The 25,000-nt window shown below is 42.0% G+C and overlaps 1 protein-coding gene across 1 annotated transcript in view; it reads right to left on the minus strand.

The window, feature by feature from the left end:
- The window catches only part of LOC142488230 (maternal DNA replication licensing factor mcm6), a 196,931-nt gene that overhangs the window by 171,463 nt on the left and 468 nt on the right, over positions 1-25,000 (minus strand). The window contains exons 2-3 of the mRNA XM_075588603.1: positions 24,568-24,714; positions 23,060-23,170 (exon numbers count right to left, since the gene is read on the minus strand). Coding sequence (XP_075444718.1) covers positions 23,060-23,170; positions 24,568-24,714 — 258 coding nt within the window. The remainder of the gene's footprint in view (positions 1-23,059; positions 23,171-24,567; positions 24,715-25,000) is intronic.

Consider the following 25,000-nt stretch of genomic DNA (forward strand, 5'->3'; position numbering starts at 1 on the left):
GGAAGAGAGAGGGAGGGAGGGTGGGAAGAGAGAGGGAGGGTGGAAGAGAGAGGGAGGGAGGGAGGGTGGGAAGAGAGAGGGAGGGAGGGAGGGTGGGAAGAGAGAGGGAGGGAGGGAGGGTGGGAAGAGAGAGAGAGGGAGGGAGGGTGGGAAGAGAGAGAGAGGGAGGGAGGGTGGAAGAGAGAGAGAGGGAGGGAGGGTGGGAAGAGAGAGGGAGGGAGGGTGGGAAGAGGGAGGGAGGGAGGGTGGGAAGAGGGAGGGAGGGAGGGTGGGAAGAGGGAGGGAGGGAGGGAGGGTGGGAAGAGGGAGGGAGGGTGGGAAGAGGGAGGGAGGGAGGGAGGGTGGGAAGAGAGAGGGAGGGAGGGTGGGAAGAGAGAGGGAGGGAGGGTGGGAAGAGAGATGGATGGGGAAGAAAGGGAAAAGTAGAGGCAAATGTATAACCACAAGAGTATGTTAATATCATGCACTAACCTAACTGTTTTCTTATTGTTTTCCTATCATGGTATACTTACACCGAGCTCCATGTATCGCAACTGGGGTGGTGCAATATAGATAGAATAAGAGGAGACAAGGACACATACCAGATAGAAACTGAAACCACAACAGCAATAAAAAGACCGATTCCCAAGGGGGATAATTGAGAAACTATGCTTCCGACAAGAGGTACTGTACACAGATACACAAACACACGAACATAAAACAATGGGACCAAGACAATAGAGGGAAGGGGTGTAAACCCAAACTACATAGCACTCACAACAGAAACAGGAAATTCACTGGGTCAAGCAAAAGGGACACAAAGATAACTCAACATACACACTTATTAATAAATAAGGCCAGAACATCTGAGGGGCAAGTAAAAAGAAATATAAATAATATAGAAAACCGCTAAGGGAAAATATATAAATAAAAAAATAATATATCCCCAGCAGGGACGCGGAGGATAAAGTGCCCACACAAGGAGATACACCTGAGATACAGGAAGTACACCTCTGGAAAAAAGTGAAGTCAAAAGATAAGAAAGTTACAAAAAGTTAAAAGTTATAATCTAGCAATTAGCAGCAGAGATCATGTTGACATGCCGATTTAAAAAAAGAAAAAAAGAGTGTTGAAAACCAGCAGAAAGGAGTAAGAATCCCCAGAATAAAATAATCAACAAGAAACAGGAAAGAGATAAAGAACACATACATAGAATGCACCGAACACATGCATATATAAAATGCACACACGAATAATAACATGGAATGTCAAGGGACTCAACAATCCCATAAAACACAAAAAAGTACTAAATTACTTAAAAAACAAAAAGCAGATATAGCATTTCTACAGGAAACACATTTAGACTCAAAAGATAGTAGCAAACTCAAAAGAGATTGGGTGGGACATAGTGTATTTTCTCGGCTATAGGAAAGAAAGCGGGAGTAGCTATACTTATAATTAAAACCTCCCCTAGAAATAATTAACACAGAGGGAGACAGTGAGGGAAGATTTATAGCGGCGGAAGTAAGGAGTGGGGGAATAGACTACCTCCTAGGTAATGTATATGGACCGAATGACCACAAGTGGAGTTTTTTCAAGAGACAATAAACAAGATACTGAAATATAAACACAGGAACATTGTTCTGGGAGGGGACTGGAATGCAGTTCAAGACATGATCTTGGACAGATCAAGCCACAAAGACAGCACTCCCAAAGATAGTATCCAAACAAAAAACATGAAATTGATTAAAACAGCAATAGGGGTAGTGGATGGATGGAGAACACTTAACCAATTGGAGAGGGACTTCTCTTTCTACTCCAACGTGCATAACTCATTTTCAAGAATTGATGCAATCCTTATAACACCGAACATACTTAACAAAATAGTGAACATAGAAATGGGAGAGATAATAATTTCAGATCATGCGATGGTACACCAAGACATGGGATTAGGTAGAACAAGCCCGAAACCTGGAGAGTCCCAAACTACATGAGCGAAAGCGAAGATTTTGTAAATTATCTAAAGGGTGCCTGGGAAATATTTGAAAATACAAATCAGGAACATAAGGTGAACCCATACTTTTTTGGGAAACATCAAAAGCAGTAATTAGGGGCGACACCATGGCATATGTCTCTAGAAGGAAGAAACAGGCAACCCAGGAGTTCTGCAATGCAAGTAAAGAACTTAGCAAGGCATTTAGAGAATTCAAAACAGACCCAACATCTCGAAATAAAGAAAGATATAACCAGAAAAAAAAATATATATGTAAAGAAAAAAAAAAAAAAAAAAAAAAAAGAACTGGGAAAAGATCAATAAAAGAAGCCAAATTTTTCAGACGTGGGAACAAGACGGGAAGGCTCCTGGGAAATCTTATGAGAAACTGTAGGTCATCTAAACCCATTACTAGAATAAATGTTAGGACAGAAATAACCGCAGAGGCAAAAATAAATAAATGAGGTGTTCAAAGAATACTATAGCACACTGTATAGAGAAGGTGAGGTAAACTTAGAAGCAAGGGAAACTTTCTTTAAAAACATTAAGATAGCTAAAATAAGTCAGGAAGAGGTATCAAAGAGGCCTAATCTCTGAGATATATAGGGGGATAGAGTCAGCATCAGAATCCCCGACCCACCACTATATGCAAAAATCGTCTGCGGACCTAAATATACAAATTGACAATGAGGAGTGGGAGGATATATGGGAGATGGCAGCAAAAACCTCAATCTGCACAGTAACAAAAGAGAATATCTACAAAATTCTATTCCAATGGTACCCGACCCCAGCTAGACTGAACCAGATCTTCCCCGGCACCCCAGACCTGTGCTGGAGAGGATGTGGTCAAAAGGGAGACATGGCCCATATTTGGTGGTCATGTCCGGAGATTCAGAGGTTCTGGGTTAGGATCCAGACGCTGCTCTATGAGACAACGGGAATTCCTTTCCCCCTAGATCCACTGTCCCTGGTGCTGAGTAAACCCTTTGATGACCTTCCCCCACCCATGAGTAGACTGGTCTATGCAATCTTGACTGCAGCCAGGTGCTCAATAGCAGCTGCCTGGAAGCAGGTCAAAGCCCCTGCAAGAAACACAGTCATAAGGCGGGCGTACAAACTAATGTCTATGGAAAAACTAACAGCTATGCTGCACAAAAAAATGACACAATTCTGGAACACATGGGACCCATGGATAGCCCCCCAGGGCCTCAGATAATGATATAAAGCACAAACCCTATTGAAGGGAATAACCCAGATTCCAAAGGTGGGAGACGTAGACGAGCCAAGGGGAACTTTCTCCCCTCCCGTCTCCCTCTCTCCAACCCTCCCTCTCCCCCTCTGTCTGTCTACCCCCCTCCACTCCCAGCCCCCCCACCCCTCCCTCTCTCCCTTAACCCCAATTATTAAAAAATAATGTTGGCTAGCATGCACTCAATACAGTCGAACTTAAACAGTTTTATGTTATTGAAAAGTATGTACCTCATTCCTGTAAATGTCAATGCCAATAAAAAAGATTAATACAAAAAAAATAAGTCAGGAAGATATTGACAGACTAAACTCTCCAATTACCCAAAAAGAGATAAGGGACACAATCCAAAATCTTAAAAATTGCAAGGCTCCAGGCCCGGACTGGATGTCGGGAGAATATTATAAAATTCTGAAAGAGGATCTGATAGAACCGTTACAAAAAAATATCACAAGGCACTCAACGAAGCTACATTTATACAAACAAGCAAAATGACCCATATTATAATAATACACAAACAGGGGAAAGATCCCATGAGATCAGAATCGTACAGACCAATCTCCCTGATTAACCAGGATGCCAAAATATTTACCAAAATCATGGCAGATAGTTTAGCAAACATTCTCCCTTCCTTGATACATCCTGATCAAATCGGGATTTGTCACAGGACGGTCCGCGGTTAAAAATATCAGAAAGGTCCTAGCAGCAATAGAAAGGGTCCGACTACACAAAATAGGGAATACAGCCTCTAGGAGGACATGTGCAGAGGTACACAATGGAGACTGTTGTAAGGTGAAATTATAAAAAGGCTTTATTGTGCCTGTCGCTTTAAACAGCAAAAAAATCAACATAAGCGAAATAGTGAGCCAACCAAAAACCCCTATCTCTGCTTTGGAGACTATCTATACATGTAGCTCAGCCCTCTCTGACGGGGTTAGTCAGCTAAGCTATTTACCAGCCCCAAATCATGGAGACATTTATCAATACACATACATTGATAATAGTCTTTTACGAAAAAGTCTTATCTGTTAGCTGGGCTGCTGTAGGGGAAGCTTCTTTGCTCTCCTGGAACCGCACCCTTGTGTGCACAGAAAATGTCAGGCTCCAGGTTAGAATCTTGTCCTCTTTGTCTTGTGGTCAGCTTGTCGCTCAAGACATCTGCCCTTCCTTGGTTCAGCCCAGTTGTGGACTAAGGAATCTCTGCTCTGTCTCCAAGTTCAGCTCAGGTGTGAGCAAAGGAGTCTCAAAAGACAGGCTTTTCTAAGCCATCTAATCAGGCAGTTCTGATCCATCATTACATTATTAAAGCTTGTATTCCAGCAGCGGCAACATGCCAGCTGTCTTTCAAATACATCGTGTGTTATTAATAGATTGCAGTGACCCTTCTATGAATAAAGATCCATTCAAGGGTTAAGCGTTTTTGTTACCATAGTTTCAACTATGGCTATTTAATATGGTTATATTTACATCATTCAACTATGGCTTATGTATTACATTAAATGAATATATTCTCAGTCTAATGATGGCTGTATATATATATATATATATATATATATATATATATATATATATATATATATATATATATATATATATATATATAGTTATATGCTTTACCCTGCTTTTTTGTAACTCCCACTTACTTTACTTACAGCTCCCAACAAGATATATATAAATATATACTTTTTCCTTCATTAATAATTTTCAAATTTATCATGTATGCTATACATCAAATACTTTTGGTTTTATTGGTGTTTTTATTTTACGTGTATGTGTGTCAATTTTTAATTATTTGTCTATGCATAGAAGTGCTCTTATGGGCCAAATCAACTCCCTCCCTTTAGTTTTTTCTATGTGATTACTTGAGTGGTCACATCTGTGTTTGAACCAATGATTGTGAAGGGCTTGCCTATTTAAGATGCATGTATGTAGACACTTGTCACTCTTTGATAAAGTTCCAGGATGGAACGAAACGCGTCAGAGGACTATTCTGTGATGTACAGCAATACTCTTTATTAAAGCTGATTTTATTTTACTTTGTGACTGAGTTCTATATGCAGTGACCGCCTTCCATCGATCCTTTGATACATCTAATCAGGCAGGTGGTGTTTGTTAATTGCCTACCAGCAGTTAACCACCACACTGCTGGATTAGAGGCACATTTGTGAACAGGGATAAGTCCCCTGTTACATACCTCCCCTGTTTGTGGGAAGCTCGGGCTTACCACGGCCAAAGCCCATCCTTCCACTCTCATTCGAGATCTTTCTGTGACTTTAATGAGAGTGGATGGAGGAAGAGAACCCTCTGTCCCGCTGGGATTGGAGCCCTTTCTCCAGTTTATTTTTGTCTCCTCCTGAAGGTGCTTGAGATCAGCCCTCCTCAGTCGCTCGAGGAGGACTTTTTCCAAGTAAAGTCTTTTTACAGAGTGCGCGGTCATGAGATTTCCGTTGCGTCGGGCACTCCTCTTTTTGTAGACAAACTGTATGGCAACAGTTGTAGAGCAGTTAGGACTAGCCCTTAGAGTTTTCCGCTCTTGAAGCGGTCTTTCTGCACCTCCTCCACACAACGGAGTCGCCAGTTCAGCTTCTTTGGGACTGAGTTGCACCTCCACCTCCCTTTCCAGAGAACGTCCTATCTTTTCAGCTTCCTCAGCTAAGGATTCTTCTGGCTTTGATTCTGCACTCCTACCTCTGTTTGTTGCCTATTGGGCAGCTGTAGGTTTGGCTAGTGCTTTCTTAGGTGGCTCAAACTTCGTAATCTTGTTTTGAAGGTGCATGGAGTCCCCAACTCTCACTGTACCCTTGTCCTCACGGGCATTAGATACTGTGGGATACCGGTGCTTGGGCAGAGCCAATACCTTTTTCCGTATTGGAGGAATCTGTAAGTTACTGGTCTGCAGAGTCTCAACCTGTTTGAGTGCGTCTTGCAAGTCCCTTCTCAGGGAATTTATCTGCGCACTTTGCTTTCTCTGAGTCTGTATCAGTGTCTCCTTCATATTCTGGAGCTCTGTAATTTTTGTCGTTAAGGTTGCCGCTGCGTCTGTTTTCTCCTTGGTGTACCGACGTAAGGGAATGGAACAGTATCTCTGTCTCTCCAGCTCTTGCTCCAGTTTCTGAGGCTTCTCACGCTCCCTCTCTTACAGAGTCACCTGGTATCGAAGCTCCACCCCCAATGATGCTCTGAAGACATGCAGCGTGGCCTTTAGCTCCTCATACTGCTCTGTGGGGACGTACTGGGTATTCAGACATTCCTGCAGCGCTTGTACCTCTTCAGCAGCCTGCAGCTTTTCTTCCTGCAGCGTTTGCTGCTTCTCCTCGGCATACTGGAGGTGTGTACGCAGACCTTGCAGTTGGTTCTGCAGTCGGTGCTCTGCTTCAAACTTTTCATCTTTCAAAAGTTTATTTATTTCTTTAAGCACGTGCAGCTTTTCATTCTTTTCTTTGACTTAGTCTGTCAACTGAAATTTTTCTTCTTTCAGTTTCAAGTTTTCTCTTTTTAATCTTGAATTTTCTCCTTTTTCAGTCTCTGTACTATTCAGGGCCTCTTTGCAGTCCTCCTTCCATTTACGCACATCGGCTTTGAGAATGACAGTCTCCTGGCATGAGACGTCCTTCTCTAGGTTGAGGGTCTGAAGCTCCTTCTGAGAGACTTTGAGATCTGTATGAAGATTGACAATAGTTTCTTTAGCAATGTCCAGCTCCTCAGTGAGACTGTGTAGTTCATTCTGGAAATTTCCAGATCTGTGCGGCAGCTGTTGGTCTCATGATGTGAGGCATCCAGTGCTCTGCGGAGTGTCTGAAACTCTTTCTGAGATACATCCACCTCTGTCCGGACATTGTTGACCTCCTGTTGTGAGGCATTCAGCTCTACGAGAAGAGTGTGAACCTCTTCTTGAAAGACGGTCATCTGCTTTAGTGCCTCCTCATACTTCCGCTTCAGCTTAGTCATCATTTTATCAGATTGGCTCTGCTTTTCATCCATGGCGGAAATAGTAGCATTTGCAGTATCTAGCTCAGTCTTGAGATCGTCCAATTCTGTCCTGGCTGCAGAGTACATTGCGAGCACATGTTCCTGTTGCTTCACGTTATTTTTCAGTAGCTCCGCGTAACCATCTTTCTTTTGTTTCAATTGTTCACGGAGTATATCACAGTCACACCTGGCATTTTTCAGGGCATCCTCAGGGCTGGTCAAGGGATCGTCACGCACTGGTTCCGGCTCCGCTTCCCTGGGATGGTTGGCTGAGGGTTCCTTACTGTTGGCACCGGACAGACACTTCTTTGGGGTACACAACTTCTGCCTTGGGCCCTCTGGATATTCGGTTAACCGCGGGACGAATTCTCCATTTTCTCTAGGCTGCACGGCAACTCGGCCCCCCTTTTCCTCCACAGGGTCTGCGGATGTGTCTGTTCCTTCCACGGTAAGTGAAGAACCGATTTTCTTTTTCTTTTTCTGCCTTTTTGATTTGGATGACACCATCCCTTCAGGGATACTGGGGTCTCCATCTTAATTTGAAATTTTAGCAGCATCACTGGATCCACCCGGCTTTTCTTGCAACTGTAATAGCTGACGGAAATATTCGGTGATCCACTGCTCCCGCTCTGTCTCCTGCTGATCATATTCGTCATCAAAGGGAGCGGTCTTTTCGGTTCGTGCAGAGTTCAGGCACCCCCATCATTCTTGGAGTGTTTTGTGGGTGTGACTCGATTCTGGTTCCCCGTAAGAGATGTATTCCTCTTTATTGGACTGGAAGGGCCACTCTTCCGTGGGGTAGGGTTCATTACAGGAACGCTGCATCTTGTCCTCCATTTTTAGGCTATCAGGTGTAATTTTCTTCCTGACCTCAGGAGGCGCTATTGCAGCTGTTGCCACTGTATTTGCTAGAACCCCCAATTGTGGTAGTCCTACAGGTGGGCATATTTTGCTTGTAGAGGTCGTAGCTCTCAAAGGCATCTCTGTAGACTTTTTCTTTCTTGGGTAAGTTTTACAATATCAGCAGTTCTGTGCATGCATTTTCTCATCAGGTATACAGGATGTGCAGTTGCTAGGTAAAAACGTCTATTTGCTTTACACCATTTACTTCCTAGGTAGGATCTCTCATTAGGTATGCTGAATGTGTAGTTGCTAGGTAAAAACTTCTGTTTGCTTTACACCATTTACTTGCTAAAAATTCCCCTGCTTCAGCACAGTCTTGTATCAATTTTCACACTTTTCTGCATATACTCCATTCACAGCTGGTAGTCCTATGCGTTGTGGCAACCTTTATTTGCAAAATCAGTACCGCTCGTGGGTCACCATCTGTATTCACTGCTTTAGCGAAACTTTTGAAAACAACAAACACCTATCCCTTTTTAAGGGCTGACTCACTTCTTGAACCCTGACTATGGCTGGAAGGCAAAACCCCTATTTCAATGACCATATTACACTTTGTGATAGGCAAATAAGGTTTAGCTGCTTCAGCAGTCTCTCTCCTCTTGGGATTGGGGAAAAGAGTCCATCTGTGGTTTTGTAGGTTTCAGTGCAGTGTAAGTTTCCTGCCTGGGTGTGTATCCCTTTAATTCTGATCTTTGCTGCAGGTGAATCTTTGTTTTTGTTGCTCAGGTTTGTTGGCAAGACTGTATGCAGGCAAAAGCACAAAAAAAAATGCCGCAGGCAATCTCCGGCCCTTTAAACTTCAAAGGCCACCTCTCATCCCAAATTTCTGACACCATATGTAGGAGGACATGTGAAGAGGTACACAATGGAGACTGTTGTAAGGTGAAATTATAACAAGGCTTTATTGTGCCTGTCGCTTTAAACAGCAAAAAAATCAACATAAGCGAAATAGTGAGCCAACCAAAAACCCCTATCTCTGCTTTGGAGACTATCTATACATGTAGCTCAGCCCTCTCTGACGGGGTTGGTTAGCTAAGCTATTTACCAGCCCCAAATCTTGGAGATATTTATCAATACACATACATAGATAATAGTCTTATACGAAAAAGTCTTATCTGTTAGCTGGGCTGCTGTAGGGGAAGCTTCTCTGCTCTCCTGGAACCGCACCGTTGTGTGCACAGAAAATGTCAGGCTCCAAGTTCAGAATCTTGTCCCCTTTGTCTTGTGGTCAGCTTGTCGCTCAAGACATCTGCCCTTCCTTGGTTCAGCCCAGTTGTGGACTAAGGAATCTCTGCTCTGTCTCCAAGTTCAGCTCAGGTGTGAGCAAAGGAGTCTCAAAAGACAGGCTTTTCTAAGCCATCTAATCAGGCAGGTGGTGTTTGTTAATTGCCTACCAGCAGTTAAACACCACACTGCTGGATTAGAGGCACATTTGTGAACAGGAATAAATCCCCTGTTACACAGCCCTAGTGACTATTTATGCTGAAAGGGCATTTGACAACATAATGAGGAACCATGTGTTCTTCGTGCTAGATAAATGTGGACTAAGGAGAAACTTTAGCAATATGATAACGGCAATGTACAATACCCCAAAGGCTAGAATAATAGCAGCAGGGCATCTATCAAACCCATTCCAATTATATAGAGGGACACGACAAGGGTGCCCGTTGTTGCCCCTGCTTTTTAACCTAGTAATAGAACCCCTGGCAATCTACCTGAGACAAATGGAGGAATTTAAGGGAATCATGATAAACAATGTGAAACCCAGTGACTCAGTGTGGCGCTAAAACACAGTGATAGTGATATTTAAATAATATTAAATGATATATTGTGTAACTGAAAGAAACTCTCAACCTTCCAGGGTTATATACACTGATTCCCTCACAAAACGTATGAATCCAGGACAGGAAGGGAGCAGGATCATCAGGAACACCCAGAAAAAAACATACAATAACAAATCATAGTGTAGTACTTATGGACAATTATGGGTCAGAATTCAAGAAGAAACTTGGCTCTTATGGATCGCCTACTTACAAGAAGCAGGATAAAAAACAGCGTTTTTATATGTAAAGTTGGATAATATATTCCTCCGCCTAAGATAGCAGCATACAGCAGTCACTGATGATTGTAAGCTGGATAGTGTGATCGCCGGGGCTTTCGCTCTCACAAACCAGCAACCGCATTCATACAGAGAGAAGAGGGAAACATAGTGTGTACCAGGTAACACTAAAAATTTAATAGAAGAAGCATAGAAATGTGTACTCACAATGCAACGTGTGAGCACATTCACATAAAGGTTTCTTGGATATCAGGCAGCTACATACACGGCTTGGCAGTTGGAAATGTCCTCCGCTCCACTCAGAAATCCCCTCCTCGAGGGTGCCCCCTCGTCCGGATAGATGGCGTCTGACGTCACTTCCTGGCCTCGGAGTGACGCCTTTTCCGGTAAGGACGGGAAGATCAGGGGGTATGGAAGACTCGCCGAGCCGCAGCAGCAGTGCCTCTGGGGTTGGAGCAGGCTATCAGACCGTCAGTGTATGATGCAGCTGTACTCTGTCTCCTTCCTTAGCTTGGCTCAACGCGTTTCACTGCATCAGCAGCTTCCTCAGGAGCAATAATCATGTCCCCTAATGGGTGTTACTTAAGTAGCATCATCAATTGAGATACTAATTGAAAACACATTTAATTAATTTACACACAGATTCTCCCACAAGGGTACACAATTCTGTGGCCAAAAATATCGACGCATAAAATACATATAATAAATTTTAATCACTCTATATTAAGAGGTACTAGAGATAAAAACATAATTAAAAACTATGATTTAAAAAACTAAGATCATAATAAAACTCAAGTTGATAGTAATTAAATGGAGAGGATCCATATGCATACACAGGGGGAAAAAATCCTCTCCAGGGGCATATGGATCCTCTCCATTTAATTACTATCAACTTGAGTTTTATTATGATCTTAGTTTTTTAAATCATAGTTTTTAATTATGTTTTTATCTCTAGTACCTCTTAATATAGAGTGATTAAAATTTATTATATGTATTTTATGCGTCGATATTTTTGGCCACAGAATTGTGTACCCTTGTGGGAGAATCTGTGTGTAAATTAATTAAATGTGTTTTCAATTAGTATCTCAATTCATGATGCTACTTAAGTAACACCCATTAGGGGACATGATTATTGCTCCTGAGGAAGCTGCTGATGCAGTGAAACGCGTTGAGCCAAGCTAAGGAAGGAGACAGAGTACAGCTGCATCATACACTGACGGTCTGAAAGCCTGCTCCAACCCCAGAGGCACTGCTGCTGCGGCTCGGCGAGTCTTCCATACCCCCTGATCTTCCCGTCCTTACCGGAAAAGGCGTCACTCCGAGGCCAGGAAGTGACGTCAGACGCCATCTATCCGGACGAGGGGGCACCCTCGAGGAGGGGATTTCTGAGTGGAGCGGAGGACATTTCCAACTGCCAAGCCGTGTATGTAGCTGCCTGATATCCAAGAAACCTTTATGTGAATGTGCTCACACGTTGCATTGTGAGTACACATTTCTATGCTTCTTCTATTAAATTTTTAGTGTTACCTGGTACACACTATGTTTCCCTCTTCTCTCTGTATGAATGCGGTTGCTGGTTTGTGAGAGCGAAAGCCCCGGCGATCACACTATCCAGCTTACAATCATCAGTGACTGCTGTATGCTGCTATCTTAGGCGGAGGAATATATTATCCAACTTTACATATAAAAACGCTGTTTTTTATCCTGCTTCTTGTAAGTAGGCGATCCATAAGAGCCAAGTTTCTTCTTGAATTCTGACCCATAATTGTCCATAAGTACTACACTATGATTTGTTAGTGTATGTTTTTTTCTGGGTGTTCCTGATGATCCTGCTCCCTTCCTGTCCTGGATTCAATCATGATAAACAAAACAGAATTGAAACTATCAATGTTTGCAGATGTTCTTCAACTCAAAAGAACAGGAAAAAAGCAAACTGTCAGAATTATACAATATCATAAGTGATCAGGATATGGGGACCACACATGCTAACACACTCGGGGCATGGCAAAAAGACTTTCCAGAAATACAAAGCTTGGATCAATTAATACAAGGCATCTGAAGGGTACACACGATTATACCATCAGAGACATGGAGTGAAATGCAATACAAAATAACACATAGGGCCTACATAGCATTCGTAAGACAGATAAAGACAAGGACAGAGGACACTACGTTCTGTCCTAAATGCAAGACACCTAAAGCAGACCTTAAACATTGCCTCTGGGCCTGCATACATATATCCATATACTGGGACCAAATGTTAGAATACACAAAAACAAAACTAAAGATCTCATGGGTGAAGGACCCAATACCTATGATATTAGCGAACATAAAGAATTGGACAGAGGGCAAACAAATCAGATGATCAATGAATAGACCAACTAAAGTTACACAACTAGCCGCAAGAAAGACCATTATGATAAACTGGATACAACCACAACAGCCCTCAATGGAACATTTACAATACACTATACAAACTAATGACAATAGATAGACTGGAGACACGCATAGACAGGAACAGAACAATGGGGGACTTCAATCAGAGGTGGGATTGGTTCCTAGAGGACAGAGACATGAAGACAAAGGACGGTATAGGATAAAAGGACTAGATAGGGGACGGAAAGAAGAAAGAGTGAAAATACCAACACGGCAAGTTGCGGTAGAGTTAAAAGTTAAAATAGATATGATTTGAGTTTGAAAAATATTGTAAACATTGTGTATAAAATACAGGCATACCCCGCTTTAAGGACACTCACTTTAAGTACACTCGCGAATAAGTACATGTCGCCCAATAGGCAAATGGCACCTCACGCATGCGCCTGTCAGCACGTCCTGAACAGCAATACCGGCTCCCTACCTGTACCGAAGCTTTGCGCAAGCGAGGAGACTATAGAGCATGTTACAAATGTGTTATTTACATCAGTTATGCACGTATATGACGATTGCAGTACAGTACATGCATCGATAAGTGGAAAAAAGGTAGTGCTTCACTTTAAGTACATTTTCGCTTTACATACATGCTCCGGTCCAATTGCGTATGTTAATGCGGGGTATGCCTGTATGGGTGACATTGTGATTGTAACTGGAAAAGTCAAAGCTGATTGCCTATATGCTGAAAAGGAACCCAAGTTAGAATTTAAAGTTAAAATCGATATGATTTGAGTTTGAAAAATATTGTAAACATTGTATATAAGATATGGGTGATACATTATGTATATAAGATATGGGTGATACATTATGATTGTAACTGAAAAGTCTAAGCTGATCGCCTGTATGCTGAAAATGAACCTAATAAAAAGATTTGTAAAAAAAAAAAAAAAAAATGGGCACAACCACAAACTGTTCAAAATGGCCATGACACAACCAATGTCAGTAGCTAATACACATCTGTATCAGAATGACTAAAATAATTCTCTGTTCTCTACAGTGACTGATCTAGACAGTAAAAGACTAGGTTGAGGAGTGTAAGAAAAATTTGGTCAAACTAATTGAATTGGAACTTTGTCCTCTCCTTGAAAGTAATAGGTTAAGGATATCTATCGGCATGTACTTGAGGAGACGCAACTACAGAGACACGGGGATAATCGGTGGCAATGAGTGACCACGACTGCTCCAAGTTATGGAATTGCAGAGGGTGGTGGAGCCCCAAATGCTTGCTGTGTTTGTCTCAACTAACGCACCCTACTTACAACGTACCTACAGTACATAATTGCACCCTCACAGAATGCCATGGAAAAGGATATAAATGTCTGTACTGTGGCACTGGACCCTGTCCTACTCTGAAGCCTACTTCCTCCTCCTCTCACTCCCTGGCCCTGTTTTATTTGGGGTGCTGGCGGTGAAAGTGGGGAGAAGGCTTAACAAGCAGGAAGATGGAGGATGAATAAACAGTGTCACTTCTCACAGAAGGGCTGACTGCGGAGCCCATCTGGACCCAGTGTGCCATATAGAACAAGTGGGTGATTGCCTCCTTCAACAGGTGGTAGCGTCTCTTCCACGATGACCTGGATCACCATGTTTGGAGATGCTGCCTCGCCAAGGAGGTCAAAGTGGTTGTTCTGTGTGTTTTGCAGAACTTCAACTGATGCACCCCCTGGCTAAGATTGGCTTCCAGCAGTAAATCGCTCACAGATGGAAGTGCTCCCTGCTACCCTGCCCACTTCTTTTGCTAATGCTTCTTCTACCCCAGCAAGCAGAAAGAGCAGCAGTAGATGTGCTGGGCATACTGTAGCAGACACCGATGGTGGAGCTGAAACCAGATCCAGAGACAGCGATTCAAAACCTGTAAAAGAATTCCACAACAGGCTAAAACTGGACCCTGCTCCAGCAACCCTGACACGAGCCTAAACTGCATGCACAACACATGCTACTGTATCTCCAGCTCGCACCGTTCTTCAAACAATAGCTGGGCCTGGGCACAGGAAGCTTCATCAGTGTCACTATACAATCACCTGAGGTCATTGAAAGAGAAAATCGCTTCTGACAAAAGGTGACCCTGCAAAAAAAGTACTCTTCAACAAATGGGCAATAGCATCCAAATCCTGATTCCTACCTGCATCCTTTAACTAAGAGCTCATTGCAGAGAGAAAAATGTAAAGATGTGGAATTACCTGCACAAGCTAAAAACACAGAAAACAAACTGTTCCTCTAAAACAGAACATCAGTTGGAGCAGCAGGTTCCCAATGCATGCACACAACAGGGGTTGCAGCAGCGACCATACAGTATCAGCGCTACTCCTAAAGATGGTATATCTACGGTGCCTTTGCTGAAATACTGATTTATAAAAAGAGTTTTAGTATAAGATAAAGTAATGGGTTGTTCTAGTTACACTTTTTGCTAGTCCTGCATTATATTTATTGATGCATCATGTAATTTGCCACCCCCTTGCAGAATTAGACATCTGTAACTACAATATATTGTGTCCCTTGCCCTTTTTAAGCAAGAGATAGATGTTACGGTGCCCATTAACGCGATGCATTGCATTAATTCTGGCAAGTTATTCAACAGTAGTGTTATAGAAAACAATGCTAAACAAACAAAACAAAACATACAATAAACATTAATGTCCTTGGCGCACTATCTGGTATATAACCTGACAGTAAAGAAGTCCAATTTGTCCTTGATGATAGGGATATTGAATCCGGAATCCAATCTTTTCTGGAGGTCAGAAACGGATACCGAGAGTACTGGGGGTCCTCAAAGTACCGACACTTGAGACAGAGAACGAGGAATTCATGAAAGAGTGGAACCATCTCCTTGACTCATGTGCATTTGGTTTAGTGAACCTGTCTATTCAGTATAGAACTAGATCCCTAGATGTTTTGGATAAAGAGATTACAGAAATCCAAGGTAAATTGAGCCACTTCTCTGAACTCAAGGAATACAAAGTATTGGATGAGAAAATCACACAAAGGATTGAAAAACTAGAGAAGGAGGTTATTAGTACAAAACAGAAAAAATATATACGGGATAAAAAGGACTATGAACAGAATAGACAGAGGGACTGGAAATCAGAGAAGAAAGTCCTTATTGTAGAAGAAATCACCTCTGCGGAGGTTAAAACCACCCCAATTAGTAAAGGAATAAAAACTAAGGAGGAACAAAAATCTAAAAAAGATAGTAACCAAGTACCCAAACCACCTAATAAAAAGGGAGCATCACAACGCCCCTATTTTGGAGCTCGTCCACAAGCACCGTATAGGAATGGGCCTCATAGGTACCAAGGTCCACCACAGGGAGGGTATACCAACGGTCATGGAGGTTATGGACATCATGACTATTATCATGATGGACCACAAGAAAGGCATAGAGGTTATGATGATGTCTTTAGACCAAATAATGGCTTTAGACCTTACCATATACCATCTAGAGACCATGAAAATAATCAACATCAAACGTCTTTTTTAGATCACGACAGGGATTACGACTTCCCCCCGAGGAGAAACAGCGAGACAGACAATCCAACAGGGAGACAGGATACCCCACGATCTGCGAGACGCAAAAGAATAGAGGATTCAGAGGAAAAAGAGGAGGAAGGAGGAAAGAGAAAAAAGTCAGACCAAGTGAGCCACAGGTAGAGGTCAGCAATGTGTTTAATATCAGCAGCCAACAAATATCTGAAGTTGAGGAGAGGGTCCTTTCGAAGGGGCTCAATTTTGCCCCCTCACAGGGACCTAACATGTTCGATTTATATATAGATACTCAAAAATTCGTCAGACGACTAACTCTCAAAAAGTATTTTCTTAAAGATGCAGTGAGTAGAGAGGCCATACAGGCAAACAATAATCCAAATACCATTCAGGTGAGTCCACCAAATAAATTTAAAAGACCTTCTGTTTTCTATCCCAAACATGTTAAGGGTAATTTTATAGAGACATTCACCGAACTAGTAATTCAGGACTTAGAGAAGGCTACCAGCGAGTTTAAGTTTGATAAACATAATTTGACCAAAATAGAGATAGATGCTGTTAATAGCCTAGAGAGCAATACTCAAATTGTAATTAAAGCAGCAGACAAGGGGGGTGGTATTGTAATCATGGACTCAGCTTATTATAAAAAGGAGTCCATGAGAATCCTCAGTGATCCTACGACCTATCAAAAGCTGCCAGGTAATCCATCGGCTGAGTTTAAGCTAGCCCTAAATAAATATTTAGATAAGGGATTCACTGATGGTATAATTACAAAGGGAGAATTGGAGTTCTTAGATATAGAGCAGCCCAGGATTCCAATCTTCTACTTTATACCAAAGATCCATAAGGATCTTTGGAATCCCCCCGGTCGCCCAATAATTTCTGGGATTAAGTCGATGACCTCAAATTTGTCCCAGTTCATTGACTCTGTATTGCAAAAATATGTCTCTCAAATACCATCGTATCTTCGAGATACCACCCATGTTTTAAATATAGTAAATGATCTCAAGTGGGAGGATCATTATGTATGGGTTACGTGTGACGTGACCTCTCTTTACACCGTCATTAACCATGACCAAGGCGGGGAGGCCATCAGGAGTGTATTAGAACATGATGATAGTCTCGAATCGGGATTTAGGGAATTTATAATAGAAGGGATCAGATATATCCTTACCCATAACTTCTTCAACTACGACAATGATTACTACCTCCAGATATGTGGCACTGCCATGGGTTCCAGGTTCGCCCCCAGTTATGCCAACATATTTATGGGCATGTGGGAGGAAAATTATATCCATTCCAACAGCCCATTTGGGGCGGACCTGGTGCTATGGAGGCGCTATATCGATGATGTGCTATGTATCTGGGGTGGTAATGAAGTCGCTTTGGGTAAATTCCAACAGTATCTTAACAACAATAATATGAATTTAAAATTTACCTTTAATATAAATCCACTCACCATTGACTTTCTAGACTTAACCTTATTCATTGAAAATGGATTAATTGAAACTAAGACCTTTTATAAGAAAGTAGATGCAAACACTTATTTACTAGCATCTAGTAATCATAATCCAAGATGGATAAATAATATTCCCAAGGGCCAGTTTCTAAGAACGAAACGCAATTGCTCACAGGAAGCAATATTTAACACACAGGCCAATGAACTAAAAACTAAGTTCTTTGAAAGGGAATATAACCATAATAAGGTAATAAAGGCACTAGAGGCAGCTAAAAACACAAATAGAGAGGAATTAATCAAAATGAATAAAAAGACCAAAATCAAACAAGATGGGGTAGAGTTTATTCCTTTCATTACGAAATACAATGGCATGGCAAATAAAATTACAACCATAATCAATAAGCATTGGAGTATCTTACATGGTGATGTGAAGCTAAAAAATATATTACCCCAGCATCCACAGATAGTTTTTAAAAAGGCTGACAACCTCAAACTAAAACTTTCACCAAGTTGTCCATTTAACCAAGTAAAGACACGTAACACAACATGGTTAAAGGAACTCAATGGATACTTTTTATGTAATAAATGTATAGGCTGCAGATATGGTCAAAAATGTAAAGACTTTAAATCAAATATAACAGGTATATCATTCCCAATTAGGTCCTTCATTACTTGCAGGAGTCCTTTTGTGGTCTATCTGTTAGAATGCCCGTGTGGGCTTCAATATGTGGGGCGAACAGGTAGACCACTCAAGCGACGCTTGGCAGAGCATGTATATAATATTAAAAGGGGTTTGGAGACACATAGTGTCTCCAACCACTTTAAATTAAAGCATGATCAGAATCCAGCAGGGTTAATCTGTAAAGGAATCGAATGCCCAAAGCAAAACTGGAGAGGGGGAGATAAAATAAATCTGATATCCAGACGCGAAAGCTTCTGGATATACACCCTAAAAACCCTGACCCCAAGAGGACTCAATATAGAGTTTGATCTGGCTTCATTTCTAAAAGATGGATAGATCAATACGATATTGTTTGGATATCTGCCAGTATATTCCTCCACCTCAATAAATCTCTTTCCTCTGAGTTCTCTATAAGATGCAATAGAGGGTATTTCCTTGTGCAACATAGGTCAAGCAACCCCCTCCGAATTCATTTTATTAGCATGCACATTAACTATCTGTCTTCTGTTGAGTTAATTTTGTGTAAATGCGGTTTTATAATTTTTTATTATCCGATGTATATGTATTAAGGATTTCATTGATTGTACATTGATAAAGTGTGCAACGTAATGAGCAGGGGTTTCCAATTTGGTCATATCCAATGGGAGCCTTGCATTGATAATCCAGTGGGTTTAAATAGCCCCTATTACCACGGACACTCCATTGCCCCTGAGGAAGTGACGTCAGCAGTCACGAAACGCGCGTAGGGTGGAGTTTCTGTAGCATTGTTACGTTGTTTACGTCTACGCATGCGCGGAGGAAAAGGGGAGCTTGAGCAGTGACGTCATCGGAGGGAGACGAGGCGCTCCGAATCGAGGCCACAAAGCGGGGACAAACGCTGAATCTCGCCTCCATCTGCAGCATCCCAGCATCCTGCCACGCAAGCGGACGGCACATTGTATCACACATATAGGGACTATAAGCATGTGAGTGCACTGGTTTATAGTCTTGTTTTTATTGTATTAAATTGTGACAGTATCATACCATTGGCCCTATTCCCTTATTTTCCGGTATCACGCTGGGGAGAGGCCTCCCTCTAAGCAGAGGAGTCATCTCGCCTGGCAACATAGCAGAACTAAGGTGACGGGGAAGAAGTGAAAGATACCTTTTGAGGCCCTTTTTTAATCATTTTTAAGTAAGTAGCTGGCAACGGTGGGGGAGTTGATGTTTGACCAGAAGTACTGCGCAATGGTTGTTCTGTCTTTTATATCAACACAGATTCGATTCAATTACCTCTAAGGACCTCCAGAAAAGATTGGATTCCGGATTCAATATCCCTATCATCAAGGACAAATTGGACTTCTTTACTGTCAGGTTATATACCAGATAGTGCGCCAAGGACATTAATGTTTATTGTATGTTTTGTATTGTTTGTTTAGCATTGTCTTGCATTCCTTGTGGATAGGTGTGCCATTCTCGTCCATAGGCAGCCGCTTCCTCAGTTTAATAATTAGATCGTAGGATTCAGTTCTAAATCATTATAAGTTCTTGCAAAGAGGAATTAATAATTAGAGCACTTATATATCACAAATAGATTGTTAAGTTAGGTTAATAGGTTGAGCGCTTCAGTATATGCTTTAGTTTAGTTTAATATCACTATCACCTGTTTTATAGAAAACAATGGTTAAGGAGATAACAAGTGTTATTTAATGTGTAATGTTGTGCTTTAACATGCAATAACAGAGGTAATAACATCTGCTACATCTTTATTAAAAAGGTATCACTTCTACCTTACTTTTCTTTGTCCAAAAGTATTGTATGAAGCAGTCTCCCCATCCTTACCTTCGGTGAGGGGGAACTGTTTTGTGCCGCCGGACCACCGCGCTGTATCAGAGTGCGGGGGTCGCCATCCTAGGTATCGCGCATGCGCAGTACAGGCGAGTCGCGCATGAGCAGTGTAAGTTGCGGTGGCCATCACTGGCTCCGCAGATACATTAATGCGGGATTAAAAATCTCAGGGACCTCTAGGAGGAAGGGATATCTTTGGCACGCAAACGCACCACGAGACAGTCTAACGGGACTAGACCTAGGCTTCCCCCCTTAAGCCCTGAGTCACAGCCAGTTGAGTATTGCAGGGAAGACCTCCAGATAGGGATACTTCCCTTTAGCAGTATAGTAGTGCTTGACACTGGTGACCGGATGGCCACGTAGTGCTGTGTGGTCTGGGACCAGGCCATAGACATTAGGTGAGACTCCAGCTAGAGCTCGCCTCACAAGGCAGATCGGGACTCATAAGGAGTGAGGGAATTTGTGTTGGAGGCACCGCGATGTGGGGCCTGACTGACCCTTTTGAGCCATCGGCAGTACCTGAGAACAGGAGTGCCAAGGAAGGTATAAGCACACCAACGGTTCACAGGGGTAGCGCTACTTCATACATTGGGTGGGATTGACTAGGAAGGATACTAGGGTTATTGGTGCCACTGCACCCTCTGTACTTTGGGGGAACTACCAAATGTTGGGCTATTGGGTGTACCCTGGGGGTTACCATTGTTATTATTGCATGTGTGTCTGTAAACAAGTTATACAGCTGTGTGTATTATTCTTTACTGTATTGGTTCCTGTAAGGGGTTATCCCGCCAACGATGGGATCCTTCATAGGTGGAGGCGCTGCACTGATAAGGAAAAAGACTCACCCCAGGCTCCATGCGGCCGAAGCTTAGGCCTCCTGTGAGCAAACCGGTATAGCAGTATGTGTAGCTTCCCTTAGTCATAGGAGGCTACTTTTGAAGGTGCTACTGAGATTCAGACCTAGGGTGCCCGAGAGAGTAGAACAAAATTTAGGTAACATTGTTTGTACCCTCCAAGCAAGAGGTCTGTCAGTGGGAAATGGAGTTTCAAGAATCTCCGCCAAATGGTCATGGTGGGGGACATTCCAGCCCGTACACCCCCACGGGAAGTTTGCACCTCCCTTAGGTGGTTCCCCGGAGCCCGGCCCCCAGGCCGAAAGTGGGACCCTACATACCTTTGTAGTATAGTCATAGTTGCTGCGGGCAATAAATTATGTGAAGATGATGGCCACCGAGCCCTGCATTTTCCGGAAGCCCTGCCCACGGGTTGCCCGTTGATATACCCAGATCTGCCAAAACCAATGGTAACTTTCAGTCCGGGACCCACACCAGAGGTACCTTACCAGGCTGAACTCCCGCACCACTTCGATACCCCCAGAAGGAACTAAGCTAGCCCACAGTCAGTCCATAGCTGATGTCCATAGCAAATAGCTGCCGGTATGACTTCCCTAGTCGCCAGTTGACCGGAGGCTCGGACTTCGGGTAATCACTACAACAACTGGTGGATGGCACTGCGCAGTCCTCATAGTCCCACAATTACCGCAAGCTCAAAGCTTTCTCCGGGATATCACGCACTCCCGTCGGAGAAGAAGAGTTTGGGACATGGTGGGAACATACCCTCCACGTGCTCGAGGAGTGGTCCTGCTCCGAAGCAGTGAAGAGGCAGTGAGTAGTTGAATGCTTACGTCCACGTGATGCACAGGATTTTAACATTGCAGGGATACTAGCACCCCATACCAGGACCTGTATCTCGGGAAGCAGGGAGTCTCCGAGGCTGAAATCAACTTTGTTCAACTCAGGAAACCCCATGCACACTATGAATAAAAATAAATGTAAGCAGCTTCATTACCTTAGCGGCTAACAGCTAAGGTAATGATTTTTTCCTTTGGGGTTGGGGGGAGGGATTTGATACTTGTATGTGGGAGCAGGGGGGTCTTCTGAGCTGAACAAAGTTGATTTCAGCCTCGGAGACATCCCTTCTTCCAGAGTTACAGGCCCCGTTATGGGGTGCCGGTATCACTCTACTTTGTTTAGATCCGCAGATCACGTGGGCCGTGACACGGGAGAATTTAAACATGGCTGGGATACCGGCACCCGATAATGGGACCTGAAATCAATGCGGTTCAGCTCCGGAGACCCTCTGCTACAATACTGGAATGTTAACATGAAATAAAACGCCCGCGATCGACTGTTAGAAGCACACAGGTAGAGTGACATATTAAGTCTCTCTCAGTACGCGTCTCTCACAGACAGGTAGACTCCGGTAGGATTCATGCAGCAGGGACCCCTACTGTGTAAATCTGATGGACCATTAATGTGAAAAAGTGTAGTGTGTGGTGCACAGCGGCAAGAACAGGTCATGTGGGAATAAAAAATAATATTTATTCAAGCTTCATTAAAAAACGGTAGAGAGTTGCACTCTCTACCGTTTTTTAATGCAGCTTGAATAAATATTATTTTTTATTCCCACATGACCTGTTCTTGCCGCTGTGCACCACACACTACACTTTTTCACTTTCTTGGATTCCGAACGTGGCTGCACGCTTGAGGATCTGCAGGGGATCAACAGTGAGTACCCTTATATCTTATGGAATTCCCTAAGGAGAGGAGAATGGAGGACATCCTCACTAATATTTCCAGGGATTAATGTGTCAATTCATGTGACATTGGAACTTGAGAACTGTATCCTTAATCATTACACTTCCCCTGTACGGTTACTTCTGTATATATGAATGGATATGAAGGGACATAGCATTTGAGCTCCTACAAAACCCCATATATACACTGATGGACCATTAGTCTGCTGCTGTAAATCTCTGCGAGATCTCGAAAATTTTGTCGAGAAATGGTCTAATGTTGGCTGCATCCGTATATATCATTACAAACATCATTAATACGTAGGTGTTATGTAGCCAACTAAATTAAAAATAATTCAGACACAAAAAAAATGAACTATATCTTTCATATTTTCAAGTGAACATATAACTAGTAAAAAAATAAAAAAATATATAAAAACTTGTCTTTTTTCCTTACTTCTGTCTTGAAGGAAAGTCTGAAAATGCAACATAGAATTCCTTGGATGCTGGGATGTTTCCACGTTCCCGTGCAAAGTTCCTAACAGCTCGGCAAAGGTGAGGATAGACTCTAATAAAAAATATGACATTGTTTAGTATTTGCCGAGCATCCATCCGCTTCACTGTGGCAAAAGAGGGAAACAGGCAGGTCAAAGAGGGAGGGAGGTGTTCACAAACCTAGGCAAAAACAGTTACACATCTCGATTTTGGGAGTACCACTCGTTTATTTTATTTTCACTACTTTGCCATTTGATTTTGTTTTTAACAGCACAATTTTACTTGCATTTTTACAAACAGATTTACAGCAAATATTTCATGCATCTTCTAAATACAGCCCAAATTAAATATATTTGTTTAATCTATCAGAGTACCACTACTTTCTAATCTACATGAGCTGGAGCCGCAGCCTACATGTAAAGAGGCATTCTTTAAAGTGGCCCTTTCAGTGGCATACAGTGTGGAGTTTAACAGGGAGTAGAACAGGAAGTGGACCTAGATTTGCCATGCATTCTGAACTTGAACTGCGTTGGCAAGGAGGAGTTTCTATCACAGACTCAAGAATACTGCACACCACTCTAAAGCACCTCCACTCATTGCATTTCACTCAACTTCCATTTTATCCTTATCCTAACTTAATTTTTCACTGCCCAGTCCTCATTCACCTCTCAAAACTATCATGATCACTGCCATGTCTCCTCTACCATTGATATTTGCACTTATTTTCAAACTACATGTTTTTCTACCAGCATCATTATTCCTCTAATTCCATTCATACAGTATATCTCCTTCTCCACTTCTCATTTCATATGAAATCATTTCCTACAGTATTTGCACCATCTGACACTACATTGTAAAACACCCCTCTCTAATGAAGCATATGGGTAGCTTTGTTTTTGACACCTCATACATTGACCTTGGCCCTTTGCAGACGCACTTACCAGAACACCTTCCTACTGTCTCTGTATGTTCTTCCTACTTACTTAAATTGTAAGCTCTTTGGGGCAGGGACTCCTTTTCCTAATGTTACTTTTATGTCTAAAGTGCTTATTTCTAATTTGTGTTCTATTAGGTCACGTGTATTACTGTTGTGAAGCGCTATATACATAATGTGCAATGTAAAGATATACAAACATAATACAAGTGCTTAAATCAACTTTAGTTCTGTACAGTATGTAACACCATAGATACAGACAGTACTTTCATTTCAACTAACCCATAGGATTAATCTTCTTTTATGGTAAGGAGATGCTGAAATTAACTTTTTTACATTGTACAAATAACATTAATTGAAAAAGTGAAAATGAACAGTACATGATGCACATTGGTTTGTTAATTATGAGCTTTAAAATATATTCTGCCAGATCTATTTCTGCATTGCATGAGAATACATTCAAGGTTAAAGGATTTGGAGATGAATAGATTAATTTATTTTCAGGAAACTCTCGAATTAAGTTCTTGCTAAATTACCTGTAATACTCTTCTTGAATAGTTGTTGCAAGCTGTTGATTATAGTATTCAATATCGGTAAAAGTCACCACTAAAGTATTCCGTTCTGGACGAATAAGCTCTTCTGCAGCATGTACATATAGATTATCTCCATCTTTGCCTTTATACCTATAGTTAAAAAATTAAAACGTACTTTTATGTGTGTATATAGTAGAAGACTTTTCTTATACAGAAACTGCGGCTATGACATTTCGCATAAAATATAACTGTTTATATATTTTTACTTAAATGATTCTTACAAATAATTAATAATTTAGATTGTTTTATATACATTTTCACTAGCCAAACAGAAATATACCAGTAAGAATTATTCAGGTTTATTCCATTATACATTATATTATATATGACCAACAAATGTTCAAAGTAGCAAAAGATTCTGCTTAGAAAGGCCGAT

Source organism: Ascaphus truei, chromosome 2, assembly GCF_040206685.1.
Source record: "Ascaphus truei isolate aAscTru1 chromosome 2, aAscTru1.hap1, whole genome shotgun sequence".
Classification (NCBI taxonomy): Eukaryota; Metazoa; Chordata; class Amphibia; order Anura; family Ascaphidae; genus Ascaphus; species Ascaphus truei.